Source organism: Cynoglossus semilaevis, chromosome 3 (assembly GCF_000523025.1).
Source record: "Cynoglossus semilaevis isolate Cse_v1.0 chromosome 3, Cse_v1.0, whole genome shotgun sequence".
NCBI classification, from domain to species: Eukaryota; Metazoa; Chordata; class Actinopteri; order Pleuronectiformes; family Cynoglossidae; genus Cynoglossus; species Cynoglossus semilaevis.
In genome coordinates this window covers 389,582-411,167 of record NC_024309.1, presented here as the reverse complement: position 1 = coordinate 411,167, position 21,586 = coordinate 389,582, and the positions used below count along the sequence as shown (strand labels likewise).

General features: G+C 39.8%; 3 protein-coding genes and 1 long non-coding RNA gene across 7 annotated transcripts in view; 2 read left to right on the top strand and 2 right to left on the bottom strand.

The window, feature by feature from the left end:
* Positions 1–104: 104 nt before the first annotated feature.
* On the top strand, positions 105–3,711 carry chchd7 (coiled-coil-helix-coiled-coil-helix domain containing 7). Of its 2 annotated transcripts, XM_008307379.3 has the most exons (5): positions 105–236; positions 346–453; positions 1,794–1,853; positions 1,982–2,080; positions 3,074–3,711. In XM_008307379.3, the coding sequence occupies exons 3-5, from the start codon at positions 1,800–1,802 to the stop codon at positions 3,176–3,178; spliced, it is 258 nt and encodes an 85-aa protein (XP_008305601.1). In that variant the 5' UTR covers positions 105–236; positions 346–453; positions 1,794–1,799; the 3' UTR covers positions 3,179–3,711. The 2 variants fall into 2 exon arrangements, with proteins under 2 accessions (XP_008305601.1, XP_008305600.1); XM_008307378.3 differs by having other exon boundaries at positions 184–453.
* Positions 772–5,092, bottom strand: LOC112486835 (uncharacterized). Its single transcript, XR_003049373.1, has 3 exons — positions 4,814–5,092; positions 3,114–3,278; positions 772–1,087 (listed from the first exon to the last, which is right to left on the bottom strand). It is a non-coding gene; the product is annotated as an uncharacterized LOC112486835 (long non-coding RNA).
* A 1,197-nt stretch (positions 5,093–6,289) lies between these two features.
* LOC103376847 (tubulin alpha-1B chain-like) lies at positions 6,290–12,303 on the top strand. Its single transcript, XM_008307380.3, has 4 exons — positions 6,290–6,492; positions 10,113–10,335; positions 10,686–10,834; positions 10,926–12,303. Exons 1-4 carry the CDS (start codon positions 6,490–6,492, stop codon positions 11,901–11,903), a joined length of 1,353 nt encoding a protein of 450 aa, XP_008305602.1. The 5' UTR covers positions 6,290–6,489; the 3' UTR covers positions 11,904–12,303.
* A 3,507-nt stretch (positions 12,304–15,810) lies between these two features.
* arhgef4 (Rho guanine nucleotide exchange factor (GEF) 4) overlaps positions 15,811–21,586 on the bottom strand; it is a 29,285-nt gene continuing 23,509 nt past the window's right edge. The window contains exons 7-11 of one of the 3 annotated variants that reach the window (XM_017031749.2): positions 19,685–19,814; positions 19,402–19,533; positions 18,817–19,060; positions 18,606–18,683; positions 15,811–17,719 (exon numbers count right to left, since the gene is read on the bottom strand). In XM_017031749.2, the coding sequence (XP_016887238.1) occupies positions 17,565–17,719; positions 18,606–18,683; positions 18,817–19,060; positions 19,402–19,533; positions 19,685–19,814 (739 nt within the window). In that variant the 3' untranslated portion in view covers positions 15,811–17,564. Of the gene's footprint in view, positions 17,723–18,605; positions 18,684–18,816; positions 19,061–19,401; positions 19,534–19,684; positions 19,815–21,586 lie in introns of all 3 variants that reach the window. The other 2 variants (XM_017031751.2, XM_008307381.3) reach the window with 2 other exon arrangements.

Genomic DNA, 21,586 nt, shown 5'->3' with positions numbered 1-21,586 from the left:
TGGTGGTAGCTTTAAATGTGATTTTTAATGACAGTAAGACCGTCATGCAAACCATGAAATGTCATTTGCTCCGTCAGCGGGCCAGTCGACGTGCTTCGTTGTTAGAGATTCCTATTGGCTGACAAAGCTGTCAGTCGTTGATGACGGCGTGTCTGATTTTACTGGTGCGCTGTTGAAAGCAGATGGAGTGCAGTTGTTGTGCTCTAGAAATACGTATGGTCTCCGTGTTGCTTTAGGTCCGGTACTGAAATACATTCAGTAGAGTTTTTGTCTTCTGGCGTTCTTAGGTACATGTTCTGCTGCTGTTTCGTTGTAAACACGAATATCTAAATGATTGTATTACAGGCGGAATCGCGAGACCTGCGTTCTCCTATGTGAGTGATCTGAACACCCGTGACAACCTTCAGTGACAAGGACAGAGTAGAAGACATTCATACGTCAAATAAACTACAGGTGAGTTTATTTTTCACGTACATCCAGTTATTTACTACATGGATGAAGTGTAAACTAACCAGTCCGGTAATAATAACACTGAAGGTCAAAAATATATTAGCGACACCACGTGGCTGTTTCTCCGAAAAGATTGAACACGAAAACGAGAGATGTTTCCATTTTAGTGTTAAAACACTCAAAATAACAATTGCGTTATTGTGGCGTAACAAATTCGGCACAGCGTTATTGCCGCGATTTTATTCAAAATCAAACAATATCTCTGACCTGGAATATTGACGAAACAGCGTCAGAAGTTTCAGAATAAAGTTGTTAAGGTGACATGGCTAAGGTATTTATTGTCCAGTTAACTGCTAGGTCAGCACGTTATGTTATAATTATTTAACGATTTTATTACATTTATAAATGAAACATTGTTTATTTAAAATTTGTGAGTTGAGGCCAAAGCTGCAAAGGTGCATGATTTTCTCATCCGGTGACCAGCTGACACCTTGTGGTCCATGGAGGTATTGCAGGTGGTCCCTGGCCTTGTAGTTTCAACGTCTAGCCAGAACCGAGTGGAGTTCTGAGTAAGTTGTTGTTCCTGACACTGAGCAGCATGTTTCCTCAGGCTACCTCGAAATCAGAATGCTGGTCCCTGGATCAGAAACAGTTAAAAACCTCGGATAAATAATTTAATTATTACAAATATGAAAACATTTATAGATTTGTTTAGCTTTTGTGCTGACAAATAATCACATCGTTATTCAGACCGTGATACGTTTGCTCAGATGTTGTCGCACTGTCACAATATACTGAAAGATTTGAGTCCTGTGCTCAACATTTTGAAGAAATCTATCCAAAAACATGGAACTCGAAAGTAGCCCAGAGCAAACGGTAAACATACAGACTAAATGCCGGTAGTGCTCCTGTTGTTGTTGTCTATACAAACCATCAATATTTTGCAGAAATGTAGTATAACGATAATTCACCCATAACACCATTACTAAAGCAAAAAAAAAAAAACAAAACCCACAAATCATAATTCAGCCACAGCTGTGACAATGTATAGCATCAATAATAACATAATAAAATTACAATATTATTAATAAGATAAGATGAGTTTGCCTCATTTGTTCTTTCCCATCTCCATCCATGTTAATGCTGAAAGTCCACTCTGTCCTGATGTTTTTGTGCCATATATTAAATCGCTTTAAGCTGAAATGTATGTTTAACAGAAGCAGTTGATACAGGATAAAAAAGTTGCTTGATGCTGTTTATTAGCTCCGAGACTCCTATTGCTCCTAGATTGAACTTGGTTGAGATTTTCGATTGAACTAAAAGTATTTTCCATGTCCACACAGATCCCAATGGCTAAAAATGAACAAAGACTTCGCAATCAAGACACTAATCCATGCATGGAAGTAAGATGATGATGAGTCACATTCTGCTCTGATGATGCGCTGTTCAACTGTAATGCTGCTGCTATGTGGCACTGCTTCTACATGAAGCTTGCCACTTTGGTCGTCATTTTTTTATTTCTTTTTTCCAGGAGAGTGATGCCTCCATCAAGTGTGTCCACACCAATAAAATTAACCAGAGCATGTGTTCAGACTATTTTCAGAGATATCAGAACTGTCGTAAGTACTGGGTAAGTATTTACTCCTCACTATGATGAAAGTATATATTTTTTTAAATGTCACACACACATACTGTATATATAAATACTCGGTTTTGGAACTTAATTCGTTCCTGAAGGCCATCCGTGAACTGAAAAGTTCAATGTAAGATCAATGTAAAATGGATTAATCCATTCCTGGACCCTGGCTTTTTCAAACTTTTTCAACAGTATTCTGTGTTCAAGTTCATACACGAAACCAATGGAAATAATTAGATCTAACAAAAAAAAAGATTTGTGATTGCGCAAGGTTCGCATCGCGCAAGGTTCGCATCGCGCAAGGTTCGCATGGCTTTCTCACAATTATTGTCTCTGAAATACTGTTACCGGTCAACTGCTTTTTGTTGATCCATATCAGTAGCAACTTTTCCACTTCTTCTAATGTCTGATATCTTTGCTTGGTGATCACAGTCACTCTTTTGGCAATCTTAGCTTCTTTTATTGCTTCCTTATTCTTAATGATACGAGTGCAAATCGACGACTTTGCTAAGCCATACCGTAAAGCCAGATCTGAAGCACGAGCGCTATTCTCATGCTTTTGAATAATTGTTCTTCACTTCTGTTGTTCTCCCTATTTTTCCTCCGCCTTTCCAATTTTTTTCGCGCTTTTTTTAGGCAATTGGTGATTTCTATAATCAAAAAATAAAAGTGCAAGAAATACTGTCAAAATCAGACAACAGTTCTCAGTGTGTGTATCTCGAGCACTAAGAACTGATACTGCTTGCTTGTTTGGCAATCAGGTTATGGTATGACAACCGGCGCAATTTATACACACCATATTTTCCGGACTATAAGTCCCACTTTTTTTTCAGCCTTTCGCTGGCTTTGCGACTTATACTCAGGTGCGACTTATGTATTCAAATATATAATTTCACGTTTTTTTATTTTCTTTTTATTTCTGTCGATGCCCTTCTGCATATAATTGATTGAAGCCAAATAATTTCACAAATAATTTCTTTGTCGTAGCACAACATAATGCTGAAAAGGAGACGGGAAGGTGTGAAACCTGTAATGCCAACTGCAGCAGAGAGGAGGGAAATGCTTTCAGCCATTGGAAGCAAACCGTATTGAACGCCGACGAATGCAGAAGAAGAAACACCAAGGAGCTTGCTGTAAATGCCTGGATCATAGACGCTGATCTTCTGCAGAGAGCGTTTATTCTGAAAAGTCACTGGAAAAAAAGGGGAAGAATCATCAATTTGACAAAGACAAGACCTGAGTAGGATTATCAAGAAATAAATGTGTAAGAAAGGAGAGGACATTGACGACAACACCTAGTCTTTTTGGAACCACAGAACTGGTGCTTGAAGAACTTGTTCTAGTTTTTAAAAAAAAGATCACTTCTGGCAGTTTTTTTTATATAGATTTATATTTAGCACGTTAGCTTCTTCTCTTATAATTAAGTTAATTTAATATTTCTAAATTACAAAATTAACGCTGCATGAAGTCGGTCGCCTAAGTTTGCACTGCCTCTGTGTGGTTAATATAATAATCTTTTGGAACGTTCGCAACCCTCCAACAGTGACATCTGGTGGTCAAATGAATGTAAGGTTTTATAATAATGTTAGTGTAATACCTCACTCAATAAAGGAAGTTTGACTTGATTCTTCTTGTCTCCTATTCCTATTTTGTGTTGATATGTAGCAAGGGTCTAAAACTCTCGTTCTAGGCTCAGGTTAGTAATGGATGTTAATGATTTTTTTATTGTTTTTGCTTAAAGTTTAGTTAATATAGTTTGTTTTGGGGTTTGAAACCAGCTCTAACAATGGTTTCGCGATTTATTAAAACCAGAAATCATCACTTCAGAGGGTGTCTTATGGGTGGTTCGATTCCCAGAGGAACCACAAATTCCTATTGGTGCCTACAGTGTGGCATCCAGTGTGGGTTGCAAAGAATCACGCTGTAAATGTCCTCATTGTGGGACAAGAAAAGGGACTCAATTATTATTATTTTTTTATGGGAAATTCTGATATTTCTGGTGAGCCTGGTGCAAAGGTGGTTGCGCCGAATTATTAGAAACTGGAACATATTGTAGGCATCAAACTCAAAATTGATAATTATTTGTAAGGAAAAAATAATTCAAAGGTTTTTTTTCTTTCTAAAAATAAAACAGATTGTGACAGATTTGCCGACCATTACATTCTGTAATTGTATAATAATGTAACAATAATACAGCAAGGGAAGCTTGGCTTACTCTAAAATGTTTTCAAATGTAATGCTCTAAATCAGCTTTGAATCAAAGATTATGAAATTGTATACGCAAGCTTTTTTTTCTGCTACCACTGTGTCAGTTCCCTGCAATGACTCACTTCTGATTTGAAAAAAGGATGTAAATGTTTCATTTTTTTTAATTTCAGTGATTAAATACATAATTAATCACTATTAATCACTATTAATATTTTTTTTTAATTTTCAGTGATTAAACGCATGATTAATCACTATTAATCACTATTAATCACTCTGCTACACAAAATCCTAAAAATCAATTCCAATCAATCAGTGTATAGCACACCTTTATTTTAAATACAGTGCCATATGAACATAACATTTCTTGTGATAAAAAGTTTAGTGTAACTCTCAACTGAAGCTTATTGCCACTGCTGAGGCATTGATCCTGTTAGTAATATAAAAAAAAAAACTGCCCACAAAATCCTGATCTTTCTTCACGTTCGTCGCTATGTAAAATAATGAGTTAGTAGCACTGACCGACTGACATCAAAGAGAAAACTGGGAGTGTTGCATCTTGATGTTTACAGAAACATCAATGAACTCTTCTCTGTAGCTTTCTGCTGCGATGACTGAATAATTTCCTTTTGGGGATGATTAAAGTACTATTCTATCCTATTAATAAAAAAAAAGACAAGAAAAAAACCCAGCTAATGTTATAACTGACTTAAATTAGTTCACTAGGTAGGGACATGGTTTCCTCGTTTTGCTTGTCAGAGGTTCAGCTTGAAGGAACTTGTTTACATAGTAACGATTGCTGGTATGTATGATTGGACATTGATCTTAGGGAGCAGAGTTTGCGAAAAAAGTTGAATCTCTTCTTTACCAGTTCCTGACAGCGCTGTGGCAGTAAGAAACAGACTTTTACAAAATAAAAGCTGGTGAGCAACTAACGTTTTCAAAAGATAGTATAATCGAATTCACAGTATCGCTATATATTGATAAACAAGGACAACAATGAGGAGGAGCACAGGTGCCTCGTGAGGAACTCTGTTATATGAAGCAAATCCAATTGCCTGCAGCTCAACACCTCCAAGACCAAGGAGTTGGTAATAGACTTTGGGAAATCCAAACAAAAACTCCAACCAGTTCCTATCGAAAGTCGGGAGGTGAAGGTCGTGGAGACCCATAAATACATTGGGCTGTGGTTGGACAACAAGCTGGACTGGGCAGACAACAGTAGGCAGCTGTACAAGAAGGCCCAGAGTAGACTGTACCTCGTGTGGAGGCTCTTTTAGATAGATAGATAGATAGATAGATCTATCGATCCATCCATCCATCCATCTATCCAACCATCCATCCATCCATCCATCCCATTCCATTCCATTCCATCCATTCCATCCATTCCATCCATTCCATCCATTCCATCCATTCCATCCCATTCCATTCCATCCATTCCATTCCATTCCATTTCAGTCCATTCCATTCCATTCCATTTCAGTCCATTCCATTCCATTCCATTTCAGTCCATTCCATTCCATTCCATTTCAGTCCATTCCATTCCATTCCATTCCATTTCAGTCCATTCCATTCCATTCCATTCCATTTCAGTCCATTCCATTCCATTCCATTCCATTTCAGTCCATTCCATTCCATTCCATTTCAGTCCATTCCATTCCATTCCATTTCAGTCCATTCCATTCCATTCCATTCCATCCATTCCATCCATTCCATCCTGATTACATACTGTAATATCAGTACCAACAATAGTTTTACATTTAAAAGAACAGGATACTGAGCTAGGCTGTTACAGTAGTATAAGAACTGAGAGCATAATTCATATTTAAACAGTTAAGCCTGAAATAAGCTACCACTGCCACTGAGTAATCCTACCTATCTATCTGTAAGGGGGCACATGATGTCACAACTCTTCTGCCATGACATGCTTTGATGCCTTTGATGTTCTCAAGACCGTTACACTACTACAGGAGTACACTTTTGGTCAATAATTAACAATCTGCATTGAAAGGATAAGATATAAAAGAAGAAACAGGACAGAAAAAGAGGAAAGGAGAGGAGAGTACTATTTGATGTTAAACACTAAGGACAAGAAGAGTTGTGCCTGCCATAATACAACCAGTAGTTTCATGGTTTTTTTTCTTTTCCAAGACCCATAAAACCAGTGATTTGGATTTTACTTAGATTCCAGAGGAAACATGGTAAGGTTGAAATATTTGTTTTGGTACATCTAAGTGGTAATTTGACAATGAGTGGCGTGTTTAAGGAATATAATAATAACATAACAGGTTATCGCTGGGAGAAAGCTGTTCATATTTTTCAGATGTTTGCTTAACTTATAGACAATGCAGCAACTCTAAAAGTAAGGCTCTTTGTAGATTAGATCACCAATCATAACCCTCACCGTTGTTGCTTCCATGGTGATTTTGGTGACCAATAGAAATATATATACTGTATGCCAGATTTGATGTACATACATACAGTGGGGCCTTGAGATACAAGTTTAATCCGTTCCACAACAGCACTCGCAATTGCATTAAAAATAACAAAATACCCACTTGTCTAAACATTACAAATATATCAAATATATTGATAATATAAAATAATTATTAAGAAAACATTTTATATGATTGTTATAAAAATGAGTAAAATAATGAGAGAGAGAAAGAGAGAGAGAGCGAAAGAAAGAGAGAGAGAGAAAGAGAGCGAGAGCGAGAGAGAGAAAGGGTGTTGCAATAGTTGCCTACTCGTAACTTGGAAAACATATTTTGGACAACTCGTATCTTCAGACAGAATTCATTAAAATCTCATGGTTCACCTAGAGAAATTTCATTGCCTTTCTAAACTTGTAGTTTATTGAAGTTACCAACATTCAATTCAACTCAAAAGTAAAGTTTCTAACTTAAACTAAATATAACTGGTGCAGCTAAAACCTGCCTCATTTTCTGCATACCCAGGAGGTAGAACCATATATAACAAAAACAGCACCTTGTTAAAAAAATAAAATAAAATAAAATATATTCATCTGATAAATCATCGATCTTCTGGTGTGCATTCTTAGCAGCAGATTATAACGTAACAAAAGTATAATAATAAAAAGAAATAGTTCACTAAATCAACAGAAGCTAGCGTATCCCGTTAAAATAGAAATTTCAACATTACATAGGTTAAGTTGACCAGACTCGTGGTTTGATTAGTATCCAATAATAATCCAAATTCACTAATTTAATTGTACTTCCATTTGCAAAGCCATATTTGATGCCGTTGGGGATTGTACCTATGCAAAAACTGTAGTCATCTTCATTTTTCTGTTTTATACATTTCTTCATATTTTTCTGCTAAAGCTAGTATAGAGAAGACAATCTCTGTATATTGGAACTTGGAATTTATTGGAATTTATACTGCCACCACATGGTCCAAAGCTGTATTGTAATTCAACGTCTCGTGGATAACATATCTCTGATGTCTTCAGTTGATAAACAATGCGGTCCCGCAGCCTTTGGGTCCGTTTCTTGAAGCGGGCTTAGTGCTAAGTCAGAGTTAGTTAACTCCGTATTAGAGGGAACTCTGACTTTCCGGATTCCACATATGCCATGGAGCAAACCTTCTCCGTGGCAGTTTTCTGACTTTCCGGATTCACGAAGCCGGCTAGGCCGTGACGCTGACTTGGTTGCTATAACCACATACGCCGTGGAGCAAACCTTCTCCGTGGCAGTTTTAAAGTCCTTAAGTCTGAGCAGCTCAGTTGCTTAGAAGAAATTGATACCAAGAGAGAATCCTGAGACCACAACTAGATATTTGAGCAGTCCCCTAAAGTTTTTTGTTCGAGCGTTTCCGTTTTTCGTCGCAATTAATTACATAATTAATTCGAATATCAGCCCATATTTCGTTCGCCAAACTCAAACTGTCTTGTGTAATTTGAATGTCATTTGCCTAACAGTCCACAGACCACAGCAGAATTATTGAGACACATAAATAGACAACTAACGTCTGGGAAGATGATCATACTGATCTATTATCTCCAATAGGGGGCAGAAGTTATTCCTCCCTGTTTGAACGATATTTTTTGTATATGTTCTTAATTTGCTGCCAAGTCCTCTTTATCCCTTCATATGTAGTCGGCCACGAGCGCTACTTAACTCAGTGTATCGTGAGCCAGCTTCAAGAAACGGACCCCTGATGTCATACTCCTTGTGTAATGCAGCATTGGCCTATCAGCTACCACAAGCTTTCCTAAGTATTGACCAACTGCAGTCGCAGAAGAAGCAGCAAGCACAGATATGAAATAAAAAATGAACAAAGCAAACGTTTATTTTTTAGAGTAGCGAGTTGTGCAAGTTTACCCGAGGCGCTGGAAACAAATAAAAACAAGTAAATACCAGACAAATAATAATAAAAAAATAAAAATAAATTCCAGATGACATTGCTATTTCACTGCATGTTGCTTCCCTAGTTGGTATGATTTGTATAAAGAAAGACATAGTTAAACTAAATATGTCCATAAATACCTTTTATGTATATAGATACATATTATTATTATTATTATTATTATTATTATTATTATTATTATTATTATTATTATTATTATTATTATTATTATTATTATTATTATTATGGCACTTTGGCCCAGAGGCAATGTCTCTGTCATAGGTGTGGAACCCCAGGGTTCACCTCCTGGGCAAGTTCAAATCCCGGTTCGGGCGGTTGGTACGCGACCCGGTAACGGATAAGCGGATGAAAATGGATGGATGGATGGATGCATTATTATTCTTCTTCTTTCAGCTGCTCTCTTCAGGAGTCGTCACAGTCGATCATCTGCCTCCATCTTGCCCTATCCTCTCCCTCAGTGATTCTTAACTATAGGGCCACAGCCCACACTTGGGCCACTAGCACTAGTCGTGGGCGGATCGATCCAAATATCGATAGTATCGATACCAAGTTGGTGGTCCAACTCTGACTTTCCGCTTTCACTAAAGCGGATTCCAATTAGCTCTCTGACGTCTGAGTTGAGTTAAGACTTGAGTGGCGCTTGTGCCCAACTACATATGAAGGCTCCCTCAATTGAGCGCAGATAACACGAACCATGTCATGTCCCGCACCTTTTGCTTCACTCCGGTGGAGCTAGAAATACTGTTGCATGTCTATACCGATTACGACACGCTGTAAAAATAGAAAGAACAACAGCGTCACAGCCGCAGAAGACAGAGAAAAGGCTTGGCAACCGATTACAGATAGAGTGAATGCGTGAGTATTGAGAAGAGAGAGAGAAGAGAAGAAAGTTGTTCATCCTCGTTCATGCCTCGAATACGTTTTCAGCATCACTGATGTTATAAAGGAATCTTCTTCTTTTTCTTTCGGCTTTGTCCCTTTTTTTCAGGGGGTTGCCACAGGGAATCATTGTTTTCCATCTCACCCTGTTCTCTGCATCTTCTACTCTGACTCTACTATCAACTATCTGCATGTCCTCCCTCACTGCATCCATATATCTCCTCTTTGGCCTTCCTCTCTTTCTCCTACCTGGTAGCTCCATCTCTAGCATTCTCCTACCAATGTATCCTTTGCCATGTTATATGTAATTTTACAGACATTTACAACTGCTCTCGGTTTCTTATTGAGCACAGGGTCTTTCAATCACATTTCCACAAATATTATGTCATACAGTAGTTAACAGAATGTAGTTTGACATTATTTTGGAAATCTAGAATTACAGGTAATTTAGCAAATAAAATTAAAACATATGGATAAAAAATATTAGTTTTTCTTTTCATTGTTAAGACTTACTGTGAATAACTAGGCAAATAATACTTTTTTTCTTTCGCAGCGTGAGTGCATTTCCATTCATGTCGGTCAGGCTGGTGTCCAGATTGGCAATGCCTGCTGGGAGCTCTACTGCCTAGAACATGGGATCCAACCAGACGGACAAATGCCCAGTGACAACACTCTTGGAGGATCGGATAATTCATTCAACACTTTCTTTAGTGAGACCGGAGCTGGAAAACATGTTCCCAGAGCGGTATTTGTTGACTTGGAGCCAACTGTCATTGGTTAGTCATCACATTTTTTAATGAATGAAAAGTAGTATGAAAATGGATCAGAAAAACTAATAAATAGGGATGTCCAATAATATCTATCGACTGATATTATCAGCCCAATATTAGCATAATTATGTAATATATCCGTAACAATCGTTATCAGTTTTATCTCCGATGCAATGCTTTTTGCCAAATACTGGAATCACATTTGGAGTCCTGTTTTCCTCAGTTTTGGAGGGTTGCATATATTGGTATCGGTTGATATTGGAATCAGAAATTAAGTGTTTCGATATCAACATATCAGATATTATATATATATATCTGATATCCCTACTAGTAAGATGTTTATGTTTTGTCTTAAGATGAGGTTCGCTCTGGTACATACCGCCAACTGTTCCATCCTGAGCAGCTAATCACTGGGAAGGAAGATGCAGCCAACAACTATGCTCGTGGACACTACACCATCGGCAAAGAGATCATTGACTTGGTGCTGGACAGGATTCGCAAATTGGTACGTTGTTTTAAATTTGATGTATCTAATCATTCCCTAAAGTACAATTCTAAAGTTGAATTCATTTCCCATCGTTCTCCTTTATTTTCAGGCTGACCAGTGCACTGGTCTTCAAGGTTTCCTTGTTTTCCACAGTTTTGGAGGGGGAACTGGCTCTGGCTTCACTTCCTTGTTAATGGAACGATTGTCTGTTGACTATGGAAAGAAGTCCAAGCTGGAGTTTTCCATCTACCCCGCTCCCCAGGTGTCTACTGCTGTGGTAGAGCCTTACAACTCCATCCTGACTACCCACACCACTCTTGAACACTCTGACTGTGCTTTCATGGTTGACAATGAGGCTATTTATGACATATGTCGAAGAAACCTAGATATTGAGCGTCCCAGCTACACCAACCTGAACAGGTTGATGAGTCAGATTGTGTCCTCCATTACGGCCTCCCTACGCTTTGATGGTGCTCTTAATGTAGATCTGACAGAGTTCCAGACAAATTTAGTACCCTATCCTCGTATCCACTTTCCTATGGCCACATATGCCCCGGTCATTTCTGCAGAGAAGGCATACCATGAGCAGCTAACAGTGGCTGAAATTACAAATGCCTGCTTCGAGCCAGCCAATCAGATGGTCAAATGTGATCCTCGCCATGGCAAGTACATGGCTTGCTGCCTTTTGTATCGCGGTGATGTGGTGCCCAAGGACGTCAACTCTGCCATCGCAATAATAAAGACCAAGCGATCTATCCAGTTCGTGGACTGGTGTCCCACTGGTTTTAAGGTTGGTATAAACTACCAGCCACCCACAGTGGTTCCTGGTGGAGACTTGGCAAAGGTTCAGAGGGCTGTGTGTATGCTAAGCAACACAACTGCGATAGCAGAGGCCTGGGCTCGACTGGATCACAAGTTTGACTTGATGTATGCCAAGCGCGCCTTTGTCCACTGGTATGTAGGCGAAGGTATGGAGGAGGGAGAGTTTTCTGAGGCCAGAGAGGACATGGCAGCACTGGAGAAAGATTATGAGGAGGTGGGAGTTGACTCAGTGGAGGGAGAAGATGAGGGAGGAGAAGAATACTGAAAGGGGTAAAAAACATACACTAAACAGAGGGAAAAGTAGATTAGGTAACTTTGGTTGACAAAAAAAAAAAACATTTGAAAGTCTGCATTCAAGCAGCTTAATACAGTAAAATGGTTTAACAGCTTATTAAACAAAAGATGCAAAAGAAAAAGATGATAACATTAACTTTTTTAATCAATGGTGTGTTTTAAATCAATATGTGATCAGTTTTTGTCTCAAAGTCAGCAATGATTCATTGATAGAAAACATTAGGTATGTTAATGATGTTAATAAAAGTATATGTCCATGTAAGTGTAAACACTAGTTACCATAGCTTGTTTTATGAATAAGGGTATTTCACCGTGTATAGTTTGCTTGATGCTCTGTCCTGTCTAAAACAAATTTTAATCATGAAATGCAATAAAGTTTTAAATGCAATGTCAACTATGCATTCATATTTCATTCACTGTAAGTTAAGTTTGCAGAAATTTTAGTTACATAATTTTGAGTCCTGACAACCCAATTCTTCTGCTTTACACGAACTATTTCCAGATTCCAATCTGTTAGCTGCTCAGGCCTCAAAATACTAAGAAGCTACAGCAGCCAACTCTGGTGTCAGAATGGTGAACTCCAGTTAAAACATAAACGTTTGTCTGCTTTCTGGAAAGCTACAGGCCCTCATTGTGTGTGGGTAGTTCCAGCTGACAGCTCAAGCCAAAATAGAAATTCACTGCTGAATTGCCACTGCAGTACCAGGCTAGCAACAGGTGAAACTTTTGTACTAAACAAGCCTCAAAACAAACCAACACTGAGCAGACAATCGATACACTGCAATCTCAGAATCCATATTGCCAGGTAATTTGCAAAAAGGCAAAAATACAATCTTGGGATGTTGTGATTTAATGTGATAAGAAGTTTTATCTGTCTCGTTTTTAATCATTTATTATACTTTTTTTTTTTGTTTGAGAAGTTTTGGTTTCACCTTAACTCAAGCACTGCTCAGAAAAATGTTGAACATGTAACAATAGATTCTGGTTCATTTTGCTGTTCTGGTGCTTTTAAACTTGATGGCTGCCTATGATGTATGGACCAGAAACGACTACCACTTGTCTCATCTTGAGTTGTGTGTTTTGTTGTTTCAAAATAGTTATAAAATTCTATTGTATTTCATGAGAGACAAGGAGTCTTCTTAAAGACGGAAAACTGAACGGTTGGTCTCCTGGTGTAGTCAAAATGATCAGAGTAGTGATTACTACTGAGACTCCAAAAATAGTTACATCGAAGGCAACTGGACAGCATAGGTTTCTTGAAGATGTTTCACCAATTAACTGTAAGGTTTTTTGTACATTTGATGTTGGTGGCGCTTGTGTGAGTGTGTGTGTGTGTGGCCTGTGCTCTTTCACAGCTGTGCTGATTCCTCAGAGGAATGATGAGCTGCACACCTGAAGGTGGTTCCTTCCAATTGACAGATGAGGATATAGGCTACCCCAGGGTTCACTTCCTGGGCAAGTTCGAATCCCGGTTAGGGTGTTTGGTACCTTCAAGTGGACTCACGGGGGTTGGTACGGTGCAATGTGATTTGGGTGGCGACTGCTGCCCCCGCAACCCGGTAACGGATAAGCGGATGCAAAGTGACATGCAATGTAGTACAAAGGCCAAAGGGCTGAACTTTGCGGTCTCTCCTCCACACATCCCCACCGTGAAACTCAGCCACAGCCACTGAGACAGCCATCAGAAACAACCGATTGAACACCACAGAAGCCGAACAGCTCAGGTTGAAGGTCACTGCGGCACTCTCCAGTGCTAAACCTCCCCCTTCAAACCTGTCCCTCCCTAAGAAGAAAGCGCTGGCAGCACTCCAAAAAGACATCACCATCCTTCCAGCAGACAAAGGTAGGTGCACAGTTGTTTTAAACAAAACAGACTACCACGCTAAAGTCACAACTAACAGAATTGGCATCAAACATTTTTTTCCTAATTAGTCAATTAAATTGAAGAATAGCTGCAGCCCTAGTTTTATTGGAACCCAAAAATATAGCTACCCATATAAAGATAGGCTCTATACCTCAAACCTGAAATATGAATATTGCTGACTATAATAACTCTTTAGTGTTAACTGTCGAAGGAAAAGTAGCATTCCTATTTAGGCTATTTTCAGATTACAGTTACAGACTTAATCATCTTAATCATTTTGTCATGTTACTGTTCCTGAACAAAAACCTGTAAATCCGTTGTCACTATGGCAACAGAGCCAAAAGGGATTCTTCCTTGGAGCAGAGAGCCAAAGGCTGGGAATGAGCCAATTGTGTTTACACTTTATTTGCACTACTGACTTTATTTTCAAAACATTGTGCAATGGGAGGTATTTTAGTTGTCATGTTGACATTGTTATATTTGTATTTTCGTTACATTGCTGCTTTTTTTGGTTTGACTCTCTTGACTTTTGTTCTGAAACAGTTGTTGTAGTAGAAGTTTTTTTATATACTGTTAAAGTTTGCATTGTAGTTATTGAATAAAAAATAATTGTGCTGTGTTTATCATAATTATAATAAACTAACACGGGGGGGGGGTCAATTATTCAATGATCATGACATTTCCAAGCAAAAAGTATCGGTATCGTATCGGTATCGGCCGATACTACCCTGTATTTACTTGGTATCGGATCGATACCAAAATTCCCAGTATCGCCCACCCCTAGCTGGCAGCACTCCGAAGAGACCCAGACATCACCATCCTTCCATCCATCCAGCAGACAAAGGTAGGTGCACAGTTACGCACCAGAATACCACGCTAAAGTCAAATCTCTTCTCAGTGACTCAGCACACATCCTTGAAGAAAGATCCCAATGTGCACATCAGCTGCCTCCAACAGCTGGAAAAGGATAAAGCCATCGACAGACCCCCGTACCACTGGCTATATCCAGGAGAAGACATTCCTCGTATTTATGGTCTCCCCAAAATCCACAAGGAAGGAGCTCCACTCAGACCCATCATCAGCAGCATCAATTCAGTCACTTATAACATTGCCAAACACCTGGCCTCCATCCTTTCACCATTGGTTGGGGACACACCTCACCACATAGCCAACTCACAGGACTTCACCAACAAGATAAGGGGGCTAAAACTGGACACAGATGACGTCACATCACTTTTTACATGCATCCCCACCACAGAGGCAGTAGCAACAGTGAGGATGCGCTTACTACAAGATCACACCCTGGCAGTAAGGACTAAGCTGACCCTTGACCACATTTGTCCCCTTTTGGATTTCTGCCTCACTCACAAATTTGGAGTCATCAGAACTCTACAGTCACGGGCAGACACCATTCCCACCACCAACAGAGGTAAGATGAGAGAACAGGGACACATTAGGACAGCGCTCAAGACCTGTGGACCTGTACACTGGGGAGACTAAACTACCACTACACAGGATGTGGACCTGTACATTGGGGAGACTAAACTACCACTACACAGGCGCATGGCCCAATACAGGAGGGCCAACTCCTCAGGACAGGACTCAGCTGTTCACATACACCTCAAGGACAAAACACACTCCTTTGAGGACAACAATGTGCACATTTTGGCCAGGGATGACAGATGGTTTGAGAGAGGGGTAAAAGAAGCCATTTTTGTCAAACTGGAAAAACCATCACTCAACAGAGGAGGTGGACTCAGACACAACCTCCCTCCAACTTACAAAGCACTTTTAGGAACAATACCCAAAAGATTCTTCTCAGTTTCACATAACAAAGAGGCAGGTGACCGGAACCATTCTGATGAGAACCACAACGACCCATCAGACTCTTAACGACTGTTTATACTTTTCACAGTTGGCCCCACCCAAAAGGGTGTACCTTAAGTAGCTTTATTCTTTCACACCCAGAGTATATATTTGCTGTACTCCCCACAACCAGTTAGAACTGTAGAAGCCTCTTGGATGAGAGGTGAAACGTCTTCTTTTAGAAAATTCACATCCAGTTGCCTAACAGAACTTTCAAACTTGACCATGACCTGGATAACTGAGAAACTTCATAGACACTTAATATTTGTTTTTTCATGTAGGTGGATAAATTTATTTCATTTGATTATTCACCACACCTTAAAGTCCAGTACATGATAATATTGTCTGACATGAACCCATGCACACATGAATGGAAATTCAAACTGCAGGTAAAAGGCCACACCCAAACCATTACAGTAAACATCTTTACTGCATGTAAAGCAAACACTGTAACAAGCGGTTTTAACAGGTTGGTAGATACTCCAAAACATAAAGAGGTATATATGGTTAACAATGCAGTGGAGGTAAGCTACTGTTAATGTACAATGCAAACAGTACCTCTAAAGAGACAAAACAGACCAATACAACACCATCCCACAGAAACTGATTTAAGAAAATTTTAGATATTTTGTTTTTCTCGTTTGCGGTTGTTATAATCAGAGCAAAATGCTGTAATTCAAATCAATGGATGGATTAGAATTTTGAAACAGTTAATGCAGGACTATTGAATGAGATCAGTCGAATCGAATGATATTTTAAACTATATTTTGATTGTATTAATATTTTAATCCCAACGGTACCACAAGCAAATGTTCACATTTAAGATTTAAAAGTGAGGCAAGGACCACAATAGACCCCTTAGCATTGACATGTAGTTAACACAGCACAGTTGAAATAAAATGACACGTGGAAAAGCAATGCGATGTAGAGTTAATTGAGGAATGTGTGTCGCTTAATGTGTGGGTTTACCAAGGATATGGTTCTGAAAATAAAAATGTTTGAAACCAAAAAAACTGTAAAAAACTACAAATCGGAAATAACCTAGAACCTAATTGAGATGATCTTGAATTTGGATATTTACACAAGACAAACACTGACAAAAGAGCTTTATCACTGTCTTTCTATTTCCCCTAATTCAAGCATACCGAAAACCAGGGATGTCCGATAATATCAGCCAACCAATATTATCGCCCCGATACTAGCGTAATTATGTAATATCTGTAAAAATCGTTTCTGGTTTTTCCTCCGATAATGAAAAATCAATAACGCATTGCCTGGGTTTCGCCAATGTCACTGATGCACAGCACACCAACGCACACAATGTGCTTTGCCTTTAACTAAGCACCTTAGTAGGCAGACTGCACTTCCCTAACAACTTTCTTAACAATCAAGCCATCAATGCCCCACTATATCAGTATTGATTGATATAGAAATCAAAAAGTGTTTGGCCAATACTGGCATATCGGATATTGGCAGAACGTTAAGATCGGACATCCCTACTGAAAACTCAATAAAGCAAGGGGAAAAATAAAGTATGAAAAGAAAAATCATCTGGCACTGGGGAATGGCACATCAAAAACATTAGAAAAGAGTGAAATTGAAACTTTCAGTTTCATAGACAGGCAAGCAGTTCAAAGCGGTGGTACAGTCGGGAAGTAAACACAGCAGTACAGTAGTCATGTTAATAGCAGTTACTGCTTGATTGAATGAACAGTAATAGTAGATTAAGTCAGGGTCCACTCTCCATGTTTCTTTTTCTCCAAGACACAATTCTCAAGTTTGATTGTTAACAACCTTTAAAGTGCTTTCGGGAAAAAAAAAATCAATAAAGTCTGTTGAGGCACAGACAGAGGGCATTTCTTCTCTTCTAACTCTTTTACAGCTGCACTATACTAATTTGTTTTACTTCTTGAAAGGCGTCAGTCTGCCAATGTTGTGCCAAAAGGTGGAGGTTTTGCGCTTGGGCTCAGCCAGCATGAAGACCTGCTGCTGAGGCAAAGCCGTTGGTAGGGAGGGGTGCTTCTGTCGCAGGAGGAAATCATAGTAGGGTCTTGTCACTGCTGAGAAAAAGAAAAAAATACAAAGTAAAAAAAATACAAATTCATGCAAATGTGCTGCATGCGTAGTTTAAGAATAGTAAAATGTCTACTCTTCTTTTCTTCATCATATCAGCTAGTTCTCTACTTTCCCCTGTAACTACCTACATTCAAAGTTCCAAACTTCAGACCAACATTTCTATCCTTCCTCTCTTCTCTTTTTCTCCTAACCAGTTGCCCTCCTCTTCTTCTGTGTCTTCGTCCAACAGTAGCCCAATTTCCCTCAGTACCCTGTAGGTCAACACTACTGTTGGCGGTCGTTTTTGACAACGGGAGAGGGGGTCTGTCATGTCTGTCTGTTTCCTTTTCCTGTTGTCTGCTTTGTGGGGTAATCTGCGGGTTCACACTTACCTGTTGGTAATTCAAGCACACATCCTTGCACCAGGTGACAAGCTTCACTTGTCACCTGGTGCTCCCTGTGTATATATACCCCTCTCCCTCACTCTGTCCTTGTTGGATCATTGTGACTGTGTTTGATCATTGTCGTTGGGTCATTGTTCAATTCGTTCTGTCAGGCTGTTCGGGTTCGGTAGCAGTTCGTGAGTTTCCTGTTCTGTGTTTCCTCGTGTTCTGTGTTTCCTAGTATTCCGTGTTACAAAGAGAATTCCATCCCTGGTAGTTCTTCCTGTTTTGTTAATTTGCACTTGTAAATAAACTACCTGCACCAGAAAGAGTCTCTCCAGTACTGCATTTGGGTCCTGCCTACTGCCATGCCGTTGCTCCCACGTGACAATAAGTGTGTATGTCAATGTAACTGTCACTCATCTAGGCTAACACAGTGGTAACAGCTTTATCTAAGACATACACCATGTATCAGATTTACATGCTGGATAGCCTGGACACACACCTTTGGGTTTTCCAGCTGGATGGCTTTTGCAGGCATTCAACATGGCCTGTTTCTTCTGCACTTCTGTGAGAGAAAAGCCTGGAATTGGATCAAGAAGAAGTAATTTGGGATTTGCTTTGTAAATATTATGATTTTTCAGGTTCAAAAAAGTGATAGAGATGCATGATTTACAGTCATATGCCATCACTATATGCCATTACCATGTATATACCTGTTTCAAGGTCATGCTGCACCTGCCTTCTCTCGTCAGAAAAGGCGCGTAGCCAGCGTTGCTTCTGCTCAGGCTTCTTGGCACATAAAAGGTGGACTTCATCGCCAATAAGTGACTGTAGTTTTAAGGCGTTCTTCACACTCATGTTGAAGATCTTCTCTTTACCGTCTTCCACATCAATCACCTCCATGTAATCCATGTCCAATCGACCCTTGTAGTACAACATGTCTCTGCGCAGAAGATCCTGTTTCGATGAAAATCTCAGATTTAGTCTTTAAAACAATCATAAGTTTGGTCCATAAATGAATGGAAACAATATGTATATATTTTTACGATTAATTGGTTTAATCAGTCTCGACAGTTTTTGAAGTAAGGTTTCTTTGCCATTTCTTGTGACTACACCCCAAAAAACCTTTAGTTTGTTGACAAAAAAAAAAATCATCCTGTGAGTGCATCTACATAAAACCTCAGTGGCTCATTACAAAATGAGGGAAGTTAACAGATTATTCAATATTGAAAATATTACTTGCATCCCTTGTTTTCAGTATGAAACAGTGGGGAGGACAATGTCAGCTCCTGCAGCACCTTTTTGCAGTAGACCATCTGATGGTCAAAGAGGAAGAACATTCTCTGCTGACTCTTAAACTGAGGCTGAGACAATTTGGTCAGCTCCCCCGAAAATATGAGTTCAGAGCTCCTGCTGAGCACGTCCTCGCCCTGCAAACACACACGCACAAATATGAGATATAATATATGTTAAGCTCTCAAGGTATTCCTGGGAGGCTATCTTTACAAAAATGTGTAATTCTGCACATCCTGTAAACACAACCCCACAATGTGAAGACATTTGTGTTTTTAAACGTCATACCTCCCACTCCTCTATGGAGCTCTGCCACTGGGCGATCTTTTCAATATTCTCAAGGCGCCGTTTCTTTTCATTGATCAGCCTCGCTACATTCTTCATGGCATTTAGAGCTGCTTCTACATCTTTGTAGTCTCTTTATATATAAAAAAAGATGGGGGACAGGGGACATTTGCAATGTTTGGTTAGTATCCTTCCTGTAACAGTAATTAATAATAATTTGAACTTTTGATGCCACACATGGTAAATTTTTGTGGTAACAGCAGATTTGCTGCCCCTTGCAGGTGCCATGTATGTGGTTCCTCTGGGAATTGAACCTAGAAGTACCTCCTCTCTACTGCTGAGGCATGCATGCTAACTGCTACACTCTGGAAGCACTAAATATAATTACGGTGTGGGAATTGTGCCATGCTCAATGAACCTCAGTGGTAACCTGGCAGCTGGTGCTGGTTCTGATCCTTCCAGACCCAGATGTTATTTTGTACAAATATAGAGGATTTTTTTCGCTGTAGACATTTTTGTTCTTTGTGTGTTTGACTATAAGAAAGTAGTGGTCGGGCCACTCAAGTGTTGGAGAGAGAAAGGACTGCATGCAAGAAGAGCAATCGGAAACATCACAGAAGATGGCTCTGGCTCAAACAGGAAAATCTATGGTCTGTCAAAGCTGACAAAACTTGTCTGATGTTGCAAGAGGTGAAACGCCCCACGACTGCAGGCTACCTCGCTGACGCTTCGTCCGAAAACCTGGTCCGAAAACATGGTCGGATCACTACCATGAAGTTATGGTGACTGCTGGAAGGACAGAAGACAACTGGACAGACAGTAACCAGGGCAGCGGGCGGTAGCAAGTCTAACTGTAGGGGGAGCAACCACACATAGGCTATGGAAAACTCCAATAAACAATACCCTCACAGGCGTTTTAGAGCAAGGTATGAGCGCGTTAACCAGGCGGACATACTTGTATGTCCGCCTGGTTTACGCGCTCATACCACACTTATAGGCCATAAGGTGAACCCGATTATCATTTCATCTTGCTCCAACGTCTAGGAACTACATGGTCTCAACTTCATAAATAGCAACAAGTTACGTTAAACCTACAGCAAAAAGGTCGTCGCAAAAAATCCTGCCCGTTTTTTATATCGATGCATTTTATAAAGAACTAGCGTCTTCGGGGTGCCATAAAAGTTTGGTGCGCGAGCGGTGGCACGGTTCGACACGTGATCCTGCTACACCAATTAAGTAGCTGATTGATGTAAACACTTCCGACAACACGGCTTCCTCGGTGGTTCTATTCAACGTTACCGATAGAGAGGAATTCTCCCAAAAGTCTTAATCTGACGTCGGAGGGGAATTCAATTTCTAAAGGACTTCGTGGTTCACCTTACGGCCTATTACAGAAATATGGGTTCTCAAGACATGGGCTGAACATCCACCAGGCCAAATGATATGCCCCACAAGAAAGCAGGTGGAGCAGTGACCAGTTCAGCACCTGATGAGATGCAGTAGGAGCCAGGCCTGGAGTCAGCCCACAGTGTGTGTAAGCGGACACACCAAGCTCTACCAGACTCTCCCCAAATTAGGCAAGATCAGGTGGCTTGCTGCCATTAGAGAGGGGAATGTTCAACAAGGATGTAGACCAGGTCCTAACAGTCACTGCAAGGGGCATGAATCTGAGGACTATGACCACAATGATGATCGGCAACGGCGTTGAAAGGTTCAGTGTAAAGGAACAGCAGCTGACCAATTGAAGCCAATAGGTCAATCTCCCCACCAACTGTTGAAGACCCCACACAACAGATACCATGTTCCTAGCAAGATTAAGGGCCTTATACCAAACGATTACAGCTTTTTTGGAGTCATTTCTGGAATTATGACATACGGTAAGCATTCTATTGGGTAGAGAAAGTA